Source organism: Elephas maximus, chromosome 25, assembly GCF_024166365.1.
Source record: "Elephas maximus indicus isolate mEleMax1 chromosome 25, mEleMax1 primary haplotype, whole genome shotgun sequence".
Taxonomy (NCBI): domain Eukaryota; kingdom Metazoa; phylum Chordata; class Mammalia; order Proboscidea; family Elephantidae; genus Elephas; species Elephas maximus.
In genome coordinates this window covers 38031261-38044538 of record NC_064843.1, presented here as the reverse complement: position 1 = coordinate 38044538, position 13278 = coordinate 38031261, and the positions used below count along the sequence as shown (strand labels likewise).

The 13278-nt window shown below is 39.9% G+C and overlaps 1 protein-coding gene across 1 annotated transcript in view; it reads right to left on the bottom strand.

Moving 5' to 3' along the window:
- DEFB116 (defensin beta 116) overlaps positions 1-12972 on the bottom strand; it is a 46198-nt gene extending 33226 nt beyond the window's left edge. The window contains exon 1 of the mRNA XM_049869140.1: positions 12737-12972. Coding sequence (XP_049725097.1) covers positions 12737-12972 — 236 coding nt within the window. The remainder of the gene's footprint in view (positions 1-12736) is intronic.
- Positions 12973-13278: the final 306 nt, after the last annotated feature.

Below are 13278 nucleotides of genomic sequence, written 5' to 3'. Positions count from 1 at the left end.
CTACAACATTTTTAAGATTTCCCAATGATTTTATAGATTCTTAAAAAAGTGACTCTTTAGAAGTGTTTTTAAAGATAAATCTCTTTTGACAGCTCATAGTTCTCACCTCCAAATTCTCTTCTTGGTTTAGCCAATCTATAGCATGGCATCATTTACTAATTTCAGTGATTAAGGTCTCTCAAAACTTTGTTGAAATCAGAAATAACAAGATCATTTTGTTCCATTCTTGTAGAAATGCCCATAATCGCCTTTTTGCATAACAAAGAAAAATAATAGTATTTATATCACTGATAAAAAGAGTTTTCACTTTAAGCATTAAGAAGGAAGCTTTCAAAATTTAATGAGGTCAAGTCAAAAGGACACAGAACCAGCCTGACGGGAACATATTGGCCAATGCTATGACAATTTGGGCATCAAAAGGGATATTGAGGCTTCAGATACTGTCAAAGAAAAAATTAATAACCGACATCTTACTTTGATTTTAAGGTTTTTCTTACCCACTAATCTAAATACTAACTGTAAAAACATTCCTCTAAACATTTTTCTAAGGAAGACCAAAGAAGAATTGATGCCTTTGAATTGTGATGTTGGCAAAAAATAGTGAATATGCCATGGGCTGCCAAAGAACGAACAAATCTGTCTTAGAAGAAGTACGACCAGAATGGTCCCTCAGAAGCAAGGATGGCGAGACTGTGTCTTACATACTTTGGACATGTTGGGGGAGGCGGGCGGGGGATCAGTCCCTGGAGAAGGACATCATGCTTGGTAAGGTACAGGGTTAGCAGAAAAGAGGAAGACCTCCAACAAGACGGACTGACACGTAACTGCAACAATAGGCTCAAGTATGACAACGGTTGTGAGCATGGTGCAGGGCCGGGCAGGGTTTTATCCTGTGGTACACAGGGTCGCTATGAGCTGGGACCGACTCAACGGCACCTAATAACAACAATAACAAAAACATTCTTGACCCAAAAAATCATCCTACCATGGGCTTATTTTCACCCAATTTATTAATCTTTTCTTTCCTGTTCGAAATCAGTCTCTAAATTACAAAAGATATCATAGCCGGAGGTAGGTGGAGGACCAGAGACCACCTTGTGACCTGATGTCAATCGATTTCAGTAAACTTTAATCCATTGTGTTAAGATTAGCCGATGGTTAATCTATTCTTCTCCCTCCTCTTCTCTTTCTAAGCCTCATTGTAACTAGCCTACTTCAAGTCATTTGCATTTTTTTGAATCAGAATGGCCTTCCTATATGCGTATAGAATAACTGCTCAGAATAACCTTGTGTTTCAATTTCTTTGCGTTCGTTCTTATTATTTTTAACACTACCAACCAAGCTGAAGCAAGCCCACTAGGAAGCAAGCAGACAAACTCACAAGCTGGTACATCTCATTTTATATTGCTGTACTTTTTGACCAGCAGTGAAGGTGTCATAGTTTGAAGGCTAAGTGCTGGGATTCCCTTAGTTAGCTCTGAGAGAAGCAGAGACAAGCCAGAGTGGCTTAAAACTTACAGTATGAAGGGAAATCGAAAGAAAGGACTTATAAACAAATGGAATATGTGGCATCATGGCAAAGCTCCCGGAAAGTAATTACTGTGTAAAATGTGTAAGTAATTAGCACATTCAAACTAGAGAACTTATCTGCAAAAAGAAAACAGACTTAGAAGATAGTTACAGAAAGTCTGACGTGTTAATTATGAGCATGTAGAAGTTATGATTCGAGATATTGGAAGAAATTTTCCCAGAACTGAAGAAAAATGTCCAGGTTGAAAGGATTCTCCAAGTCCCAGCCATATTCATGATAAAAAGCACATATCTAGACATAAACAGGAAAACAAAAGGAAATAAACAAATGAAAAAAAAAAACTACATCCCAGGATTAAAAAAAGGCAATATCAGAAGCTTCCAGGAAGAAGATAAAAGATGCCAACCAAAGACAGAGAAACAAACTAGCATCAGACTTATCATCTACAACTCTGGAAGTCAGAAGTGCAGTGCAGTAACTTTATAGACTATTGAAAGAGCTGCATACCCTGAATCAGGTTCACAGCCAGAGTACAATTACTATGTGAACACAAAAGCTAATGTGAAATTCAAGGGCAAGACAAAGTGAAAAATTATGTAAAAACAAATGCAACAATCCACAGAGAAGCTACACCCATTGCTGTTGAGTCCATTCCAACTCAAGGCAACACCATGTGTTCCAGAGTAAAAATGCTCCACAAGGTTTTCTTGGCTGTAATCTTTTTTTTTTTTTTGTACTTTAGATGAAGGTTTACAGAACAAACCAGCTTCTCGTAAAAAGTTAGTATACGTATTGTTTTGTGACATTGGTTACCAACCCCACGACATGTCAACACTCTCCCTTCTCTACCTTGGGTTCCCTATTACAAGCTTTCCTGTACCTTCCTGCCTTCTACTCTAGGCTGGTGTGCCCCTTTAGTCTCATTTTGTTTCATAGAACTGTCTAATCTTTGGCTGAAGGGTGAACCTCGGGAGTGGCTTCATTACTGAGCTAAAAGTGTATCCAGAGGCCATAACCTCGGGGTTTCTCCAGTCTCTGTCGGGCCAGTAAGTCTGGTCTTTTTTTTGTGAGTTACAATTTCGTTCTACATTTTTCTCCAGCTGTGTGGGACCCTCTATTGTGATCCCTATCAGAACAGTTGACGGTGGTAGCCGGGCACTATCCAGCTGTAGTGGACTCAGTCTGGTGGAGGCTGTGGTAGTTGTGGTCCATTTGTTCTTTGGACTAATCTTTCCCTGGTGTCTTTAGTTTTCTTCATTCTCCCTTGCTCCCAACAGGGTGAGACGGTGGAGTATTTTACATGGTCACTCACAAGGTTTTAAAACTCCAGGCTCTACTCACCAAAGTAGAATGTAGAACTTTTTTTTAATAAACTATGTTATGACAATTGAGCTATGTGTTCCCAGAGGCCATGGTCCCTACATCTCTCAGCCCAGTAATTCAGACCCTCAGGGAGTTGGGATGTGTACATGGAGCTTACATGACCTTGCCTTGTGCAAGTTGTACTGGCTTCCCCAGTATTGTGTACTGTCTTACCCTTCACCAAAGTTACCACTTATCTATTGTCTATTTAGTGTTTTTCAATCCTAACCCCTCCCCTCCCTCGTAACCATGAAAGATTGTTTCTCTTTGTGTTTAAACTTTTCGTGAGTTTTTATAGTAGTGGTCTCATACAATATTTGTCCTTTTGTGATTGCCTTATTTCACTCAGCATAATGCCTTCCAGATTCATCCATGCTGTGAGATGCTTCACAGATTCATCATTGTTCTTTATTGTTGCATAGTAATCCATTGTGTGTATGTATCATAGTTTGTTTATCCATTCATCTGTTGATGGGCATCTAGGTTGTTTCCATCTTTGCTATTGTGAATAATGCTGCAATGAACATGGGAGTACATACATCTATGCCTGTGATGGCTTTTATTTCTCTAGGGTATGTTCCTAGGAGTGGGATTGCTGGATCATATGGTATTTCTTTTTTTTTTAAATAATTTTTGTTGTGCTTTAAGTGAAAGTCAGTCTCTCACACAAAAACCCATATACTCCTTGCTACACACTCCCAATTACTCTCCTCCTAATGAGACAGCCCGTTTTCTCCCTCCACTCTCTCTTTTCGTGTCTATTTCTCCAGCTTCTAATCCCCTCCACACTCTCATCTCCCCTCCAGGCAGGAGATGCCAACATAGTCTCAAGTGTCCACCTGATCCAAGAAGCTCACTCCTCACCAGCAACCCTCTTCAACCCACTGTCCAGTCCAATCCATGTCTGAAGAGTTGGCTTCAGGAATGGTTCCTGTCCTGGGGCAACAGAAGGTCTGGGGGCCATGACCACCGGTGTCCTTCTAGTCTAAGTCAGACCATTAAGTCTGGTCTTATGAGAATTGGGGTCTGCACAGATCCCACTGCTCTCCTGCTCCCTCAGGGGTTCTCTGTTGTGTTCCCTGTCAGGGCAGTCATCGGTCATAGCCGGGCACCATCTAGTTCCTCTGGTCTCAGGATGATGTAGTCTCTGGTTCATGTGGCCCTTTCTGTCTCTTGGGCTTACAATTGCCTCGTGTCTTTGGTGTTCTTCATTCTCCCCTGATCCAGGTGGGTTGAGACCAATTGATGCATCTTAGATGGCTGCTTGCTAGCGTTTAAGACCCCAGACGCCACGCTTCAAAGTGGGATGCAGAATGTTTTCTTCATACATTTTATTATGCCAATTGACTTAGATGTCCCCTGAAACCATGGTCCCAGACCCCTGCCCCTGCTACTCTGGCCTTCGAAGCATTCAGTTTATTCAGGAAACTTCTTTGCTTTTGGGTTTAGTCCAATTGTGCTGACCTCCCCTGTATTGTGTGCTGTCTTTCCTGTCACCTAAAGTAGTTCTTATCTACTATCTAATTAGTGAATGCCCCTCTCCCACCCTCCCTCCCTCCCCACTCTCATAACCACGAAAGAATGTTTTCTTCTCAGTTTAAACTATTTCTCAAGTTCTTATAATAGTGGTCTTATACAATATTTGTCCTTTTGCAACTGACTCATTTCACTCAGCATAATGCCTTCCAGGTTCCTCTATGTTATGAAATGTTTCACAGATTCCTCACTGTTCTTTATCGATGGGTAGTATTACATTGTGTGAATATACCATAATTTATTTATCCATTCATCCATTGATGGGCACCTTGGTTGCTTCCATGTTTTTGCTATTGTAAACAGTGCTGCAATAAACATGGGTGTGCATATATCTGTTCATGTAAAGGCTCTTATTTCTTTCTCTAGGATATATTCCAAGGAGTGGGATTGCTGGATTGTATGGTAGTTCTATTTCTAGCTTTTTAAGGAAGCGCCAAATCGATTTCCAAAGTGGTTGTACCATTTGGCATTGCCACCAGCAGTGTAGAAGTGTTCCGATCTCTCCACAGCCTCTCCAACGTTTATTATTTTGTGTTTTTTGGATTAATGCCAGCCTTGTTGGAGTGAGATGAAATCTCTTTGTAGTTTTGATCTGCATTTCTCTAATGGCTAATGATCTTGAACATTTCATCATGTATCTGTTAGCTACCTGAAAGTCTTCTTTAGTGAAGTGTCTATTCATACCTTTTGCCCATTTTTTAATTGGGTTATTTGTCTTTTTGCAGTTGAGTTTTTGCAGTATCATGTAGATTTTAGAGATCAGGCGCTGATCAGAAATGTCACAGCTAAAAACTTTTTCCCAGTCTGTAGGTAGTCTTTTTACTCTTTTGGTGAAGTCTTTGGATGAGCTTAAGTGTTTGATTTTTAGGAGCTCCCAGTTATCTAGTTTTTCTTCTACATTCTTTATAATGTTTTATATACCGTTTATGCCATGTATTAGGGCTCCTATCATTGTCCCTACTTTTTCTTCCATGATCTTTACTGATTTAGATTTTATATTTAGGTCTTTGATCCATTTTGAGTTAGTTTTTGTGCATGGAATGAGGTATGGATCTTGTTTCATTTTTTGCAGATGGATATCCAGTTATGCCAGCACCATTTGTTAAAAAGACTGTTTTGGGGCCTTTGTCAAATATCAACTGCTCATATGTGGATGGATTTATGTCTGGATTCTAAATTCTGTTCCATTGGTCCATGTATCTGTTGTTGTACCAGTACCAAGCTGTTTTGACTACTGTGGCGGTATAATAGGTTCTAAAATCAGGTAAAGTAAGGCCTCCCACTTTGTTCTTCTTTTTCAGCAATGCCTTATTCGGGGCCTCTTTCCCTTCCATATGAAATTGGTGGTTTGTTTCTCAATCTCGTTAAAGAATGTCCTTGGGATTTGGATTGGAATTGCATTAAATGGTAGAATAGGCATTTTTATAATGTTAAGTCTTCCTGTCCATGAGCAAGGTATGTTCTTCCACTTATGTAAGTGGAAGTCTCTTTTGATTTCTTGCAGAAGTATTCTATAGTTTTCTTTGTATAAGTCCTTTACATCTCTGATAAGATTTATTCCTAAGTATTTTATCTTCTTGGGGCTACTGTAAAAGGCATTGATTTGGTGATTTCCTCTTTGATGTTCTTTTTGTTGGTGTAGAGGAATCCAACTGATTTTTGTATGTTTATCTTGTATCCCGATACTCTGCTGAACTCTTCTATTAGTTTCAGTTGTTTTCTGGAGGATTCCTTAGGGTTTTCTGTGTATAAGATCATGTCATCTGCAAATAGAGATACTTTCACTTCTTCCTTGCCAATCTGGTTGCTCTTTATTTCTTTATCTAGCCTAATTGCTCTGGCTAGGACTTCCAGCACAATGTTGAATAAGAGTGGTGATAAAGAGCATCCTTGTCTGGTTCCTGATCTCAGTGGGAATGTTTTCAGGCTCTCTCCATTTAGGGTGATGTTGGCTGTCGGCTTTGTATAAATACCCTTTATTATGTTGGGGAATTTTCCTTCTATTCCTATTTTGCTGAGAGTTTTTATCACGAATGAGTGTTGAACTTTGTCAAATGCCTTTTCTGCATCAATTGATAGAATTATGTGATTCTTGTCTTTTGTTTTATTTATGTGGAGGATTACATTAATTGTTTTTCTAGTGTTGAACCATCCCTGCATACCTGGTATGAATCCCACTTGGTCAGGGTGAATTATTTTTTTGATATGTTGTTGAATTCTATTGGCTAGAATTTTGTTGAGGATTTTTGCATCTACATTCATGGGGGATATAGGTCTATAATTTTCTTTTCTTGTGGTGTCTACCTGGTTTTGGTATCAGGGATATGGTGGCTTCATAGAATGAGTTTGGGAGTATTCCGTCCTTTTCTATGCTCTGAAATACCTTTAGTAGTAGTGGTGTTAACTCTTCTCTGAAAGTTTGGTAGAACTCTGCAGTGAAGTTGTCTGGACCAGGGCTTTTTTTTTGTTGGGAGTTTTTTGATGACCTTTTCAATCTCTTCTTTTGTTATGGGTCTATTTAGTTGTTCTACCTCTGTTTGTGTTAGTTTAGGTAGGTAGTGTGTTTCTAGGAATTTATCCATTTCTTCTAGGTTTTCAAATCTGTTTGAGTATAGTTTTTCATAGTAATCTGACATGATTCTTTTAATTTCAGTTGGATCTGTTGTAACATTGCCCCTCTCATTTCTTATTTGGGTTATTTGCTTCCTCTCCTGTTTTTCTTTTGTCAGTTTGGCCAATGGTTTATCAACTTTGTTGAGTTTTTCAAAAAACCAGCTTTTGGTCTTGTTAATTCTTTCAATTGTTTTTCTATTTCATTTAGTTCAGCTCTAATTTTTATTATTTGTTTTCTTCTGGTGCCTGTGGGTTTCTTTTGTTGCTCTCTTTCTATTTGTTCAAGTTGTGGGGATAATTCTTTGATTTGGGCCCTTTCTTCCTTTTGGATGTGTGCATTTATTGATATAAATTGGCCTCTGTGCACCGCTTTGCTGTGTTCCAAAGGTTCTGATAGGAAGTGTTTTCATTCTCATTGGATTCTATGAATTTCTTTATTCCACCCTTAATGTCTTCTATAATCCAGTCTTTTTTGAGCAGGGTATTGGTCAGTTTCCAAATGTTTGATTTCTTTTCCCTGCTTTTCCTGTTATTGATTTCTACTTTTATGCCCTTACGGTCAGAGAAGATGCTTTGTAATATTTCAATGTTTTGGATTCTGCTAAGGCTTGCTTTATGACCTAATACGTGGTCTATTCTAGAGGATGTTCCATGTGCACTAGAAAAGAAAGTATAGTTGGTTGCTGTTGGATGGAGTGTTCCGTATATGTCTATGAGGTCAAGTTGGTTGATTGTGGCATTTAGATCTTCCGTGTCTTTACTGAGCTTCTTTCTGGATGTCTTGTCCTTCACCGAAAGTGGTGTGTTGAAGTCTCCTACTATTATTGTGGAGCTGTCTATCTCACTTTTCAATGCTGATAGTTTGTTTTATATATCTTGCAGCCCTGTCATTGGGTGCATAAATATTTAATATGGTTATATCTTCTTGGCATATTATCCCTTTAATCATTATATAGTGTCCTTCTTTATCCTTTCTGATGGATTTAACTTTAAAGCCTATTTTGTCAGAAATTAATATTGCCACTCCTGCTCTTTTTTGATTGTTGTTTGCTTAATATATTTTTTCCCATCCTTTGAGTTTTAGTTTGTTTGTGTCTCTAAGTCTAAGGTGTGTCTCTTAGTCTAAGGTGTGTCTCTTGTAGGCAGCATATAGATGGATTTTGCTTTTTAATCCATTCTGCCACTCTCTGGTGCATTTAGTCCACTTACATTCAGGGTAATTATGAATAGGTATGAATATAGTGCTATCATTTTGATGTCTTTTTTGTGTGTTGACAGTTTCTTTTTCCTACCTGATTTTATGTGCTGAGTAGATTTTCTTTATATATTATCCTTTCCTCATATTTGTTGTTGTTGATTTTGTTTCTGCTGAGTCTGTATTTTCCCTAGTATTTTATTTTGATGAGTAGGATAGTCTGTCTCCTTTGTGGTTACCTTATTATTTACCCCATTTTTCTAAATTTGAAACTAACTTTTATTTATTTGTATCGCCGTATCTTCCTCTCCATATGGAAGGTGTATGATCACATTTCTTAGTCCCTCTTTATTATTTTAATGTTGTCTTCTTTTATATAATAACATCGCCATTACCCTGTGTTGGCCTTTTCTTTTTTCAATCTTGCTTTGTTTTTTTGGATTTCCCTGTCTGGGTTGACTTCTGGTTGCTCTGCCCAGTGTTCTAGTCTTGGGTTGATACCTGATATTATTGATTTTCTAACCAAAGAACTCCCCTTAGTATTTCTTGGAGTTTTGGTTTGGTTTTTATGAATTCCCTCAACTTGTGTTTATCTGGAAATGTCTTAATTTCACCTTCATATTTAAGAGACAGTTTTGCTGGATATATGATTCTTGGCAGGCAATTCTTTTCCTTCAGTTTTTTAACTATGTCATCCCATTGCCTTCTTGCCTACATGGTTTCTGCCGAGTAGTCTGAGCTTATTCTTATTGGCTCTCCTTTGTAGGTGACTTTTCTTTTATCCCTCGCTGCTCTTATAATTGTCTCTTTATCTTTGGTTTGGCAAGCTTGATTATAATATGTCTTGATGACTTTCTTTTAATATCTACCTTTCGTGGAGTTCGGTGAGCATCTTGGATAGATATCTTCTCATCTTTCTCAATATCAGGGAAGTTTTCTGCCAACAAATCCTCAACAGTTTTCTCGTATTTTGTGTTATCCCTCCCCGTTCTGGTACTCCAATCACTCATAGGTTATTTCTCTTGATAGAGTCCCACATGATTCTTAAGATTTCTTCATTTTTTAAAATTCTTTTATCTGATTTTTCTTCAAATATATTAGTGCCAAGTGATTTATCTTTGAGTTCAGAAATTCTACCTTCTACTTGCTCAGTTCTGCTCCTCTGACTTTCTATTGAGTTATCTAATTCTGTAATTTTATTGTTCATCTTCTGAATTTCTGATTGCGATTGCTGTCTGTCTATGGATTTTTCCATCTTATTAAACTTTTCATTATGTTCCTGAATAATCTTTCTAATTTCTTCAGTTGCTTTATCTGTGTGTTCCTTAGCTTGTTCTGCATATTGCCTCATTTCCTTCCTGATGTCTTGAAGAGTCCTGTATATTAAACTTTTGTATTCTGCATCTGGTAATTCCAGGAATGTGCTTTCATCTAGAAGATCCCTGGATTCTTTGTTTTGAGAGCCTGTTGAGTGATCATTGTCTGTTTCTTTATGTGACTTGATATTGACTGTTGTCTCTGAGCCATCTGTAAGTTATTGTATTAGTTTATGCTTGCTTACTGTGTCGTAGCTGCTTGCTTTGCTTTGTTTTGGTATACCCCTATGGGTTGCTTGAGTGAGCTAGCTTGATTATTTTTGCCTTTGGAGCTCTGGTGTCCTGTCCCCAGCTGGCTAGAGCTGTTATCAGGTATATCGGTCTAGGAGCCCATTCAGTTTTCTTGTATGAATTCAGCTCAGGTGTCCAGGTAGCTGATATCAAGTGTGTGGTACAGGCTCTGTCCTACAGTCTTAGAGGGGCAGGGGTGATTGGCGTATATACTGGTATCTGATTGCAGCAGGGGGTCACACTCTGAACAAGGCAGGGGGCTGAGAACTGACCCCCAAGTGTCTCTGAGGAAAATGCGTCTCTATTCCCTAGAGTGTGCTCGTGGGTGGGCTCTGCATAGGGACCATGGGCACCCAAAGTTTTTTGTTGTAAGGTACCAGTTATCTTTGAACCCCTGTTGCAGGCAGCTGGGTGATCTGAGTGGAGCTACCAGTCCTTAGGTCCCTGTTGTGGGTAGGTGAGGACCTTGTTTAATAGGCAAAGCAATGTCAAACATCAAACACCCACCTCTCCACCGCACAGCCGAAATGGTTGGAGTTTGCCAACAAGGGCCTATTCTCCCGAAATAGGCCCACACAGGTCCATGCAGAAGGGAAACGTGTCCACGGACGGTTTATGCCTGGACAGGAGCCGCTTCTGTCCTGAGCTCCCCCAGTTAATGGAGCTAGCAAATTATCTTTTCCCCCAGTTGCAAGTTTTTTCCTTCCCCAAGGCTGGGAGGATGGCTCTAGGTGCTCACCAGGGTCTATCTCAGGCCTAGGGATTCGGCCGCTGAGGCCGGCTTGCGGGGGGCATGGTAAAATATACGCAAGCGCTTAGTTTTGCCAAGAGCGCCGTTCTCCTCAGGTTCCGGAGGTGTAAGTGGGCTGTGTGGCTGGCTGCTTCTCCCTGAGGAAACTGCGGCCGAATGCTAGGACCAGCCTGCCGCTGCTGCCGCGGCTCCGGGAATGGTGCCTGGGGGCTCCCCGCGATTCAGGTCCTATAACTCCTGTCCACTTCTGAACGGTCTCTTCCTTCCCCTGCCCCTCAGTTCATTGTCTAAGCTTGCCTTTGATGCTCAGGGCTCCCAACTTGTCACAAATATACTCATTTCACTTATTTTTTTGGGTCTTTGTTGTAAAGAGGGCTCGATGGAAGCATCTGTCTATTCCATCATCTTGGCTTCTCCTGTCCGGTATTTCTTATTTCTAGCTTTTTGAGGAAACGCCATATCCTTTTCCAAAATGGCTGTAACATTTTGCATTCCCTTTTGGCTGTAATCCTAACAGAAGCAGATCCCCAGGACTTTCTCCCGTGGTACTGCTGGGTATGTTCAAACCACCAACCTTTAGATGAGTAGTCAAGTGCAAACTGTTTATACCACGTAGGGACCTCAGAGAAGCTCTAATAGTTGTAAAAAAATGATGAACTGTGAGTTAAGACAAAAAAATAAATTTGCAATGTAAACACTACCAGAAGTACAAAGAGAACTTGATTAGATACACAGTCATACTTGGGAGACTTTAATACAGTTCTCTGAGTATTTCATAGTTCAAGTAAATAGAAAATAAATAAAAACATTGGGCAAGTGATTAAGACAATAAAAATGCTTAATTTAATAGAGTCCTTTGTATCTTGTAAACAGATCATACCAAAAAAAACCCAGGTTATCTGGCAAAATAAATCGTCAATACATTCCCAAATCTAAAGAATATCACACCCTAGTTTCTGACCATAATCCAATAAAACAAGAAATTAATCACAAATTAATGACAAAAAGAAATAAACCACCTGGAAATTTACCCCTAACAAGGATATTAGATGCCTCCTCTCAAGTGTCATTGGTATTTCTCTGGCCAAGCCGGAAGGCGGACATAAGGTTATATGACTCCTTCCTGCAGGAGCTTGCAGAGAGTGAAAGTAGAGCCAGACACAAGTCTGAGCTGGAGCCAAGTTGACAGCTGGGTCCTGACCCCAAAGTCACCTCTATATGTTGACACATTCAGTGAAGTTATGGGGCTCTTTCTCAGAATGCCCACGTCAGAAATAGCATCCCTGGTACTCTTCACCTACCCTGAGGAGAGGGCATTTCGGATGATAGTGACCCTCTCTTGCCTGCTACTCACTCCTCCTCACTTAACCTCAGTGTTCCTAGCTGTGAAATAAGGAAGTCTGCCTACTTGATTCCAAAAATCCTACTTGATTCCAAAAATCCTGATTCTAAGACTCACCAGGATATTAAACATTGTATAAACATGTGTTCATTAACTTCATTGAGATATTCTTTTCTGAGCCCCTCTAAGATTAAGCCCTTGGCCCTGAAAGCACAGTAAAGACAGAGATGGTTACTGCCCATAGGGGGGTTTCCATTGGCTCCAAGGCAGTGTATGAGTGCTATGATAGAGTGGGAAGGGCCAGCATCAGAGAGATGGGTACACTCCCACAAGGGGGAGGGAAAAGTTCCTCTCTTCATATATTTCCATGATATTTTTACTTCTCTTTTATTCTTCTTGCACCCCTAAGAGTGCCTAAAACAGGGCTCTGGGTAGTAAATACTCAGTTAATGCTACTGATGAAAGGGCCAATGTTACTGATAGTACAGTGTTATACCTCTTTTTGGTTCATTGCCCATGACCCACCCCCTCCCCATGGAGGCCAATAAAGACCTGTGTCCAGAGTCATGTTGCAGAATGCTTTGGACTCCTGGATATGCCACATCCTTTCCAAAAGATCATGAAATTCCAGTTCCTGGCCCTTGCTGTTCTTTTGGTCCTGTTCCAGATACTCACAGGTAACCAGAACCCAAGGAAGAGGGGAAGAGAATTAGGGCAAGTAACTACCCATGGAAAATCTAATACCTTTCCATCCACTGAGGGAGGATTTTTAGGGGGGGCTAGAATCTGCTTGACCTACTCTTCTCCCGGAACAAACCCAAAGCCCCATAATGGGCAGTTGTATCTGACCATGATCTCTGGACGCATGCGGTCTTCAGACAGATGCTTTTTGTGGTCAGGTGTAGCCTCAGCATCCGAGATGCCCTTGGTATTCTGCACAAACCAACATCCAAGGACCCAGCTGAGAACCTGCTTCACTTCAGCTATCTTTCCAATCTCTATCAGATAGTGAGTTGTGAAGACTTTCCTGGACATTAAGTATCATCACACAAGGCCCCTGTTCTATTCTGGGATGAAAATATCTTCGAGCAGTCTTGTGAAAAAGAGCACAGATTTTTCTGCTCCCTTCCAACCATAAAAGTTTGTGATTTTGTTAATGATTTATAAGAAGATTTCACAAACAAAAGGACCAGAGCTTTGAAATTACTGTTTATGAAGGCCTGAATAGCTTTTAGACAAGGTAACATTCTACTTGCCTGTCTCATATTTGAAACTTTTTTCCTCTGTGTATATGAATTTATATAAATTCTATCTACATGTAGTTCCTTTTTTAACCAAAAC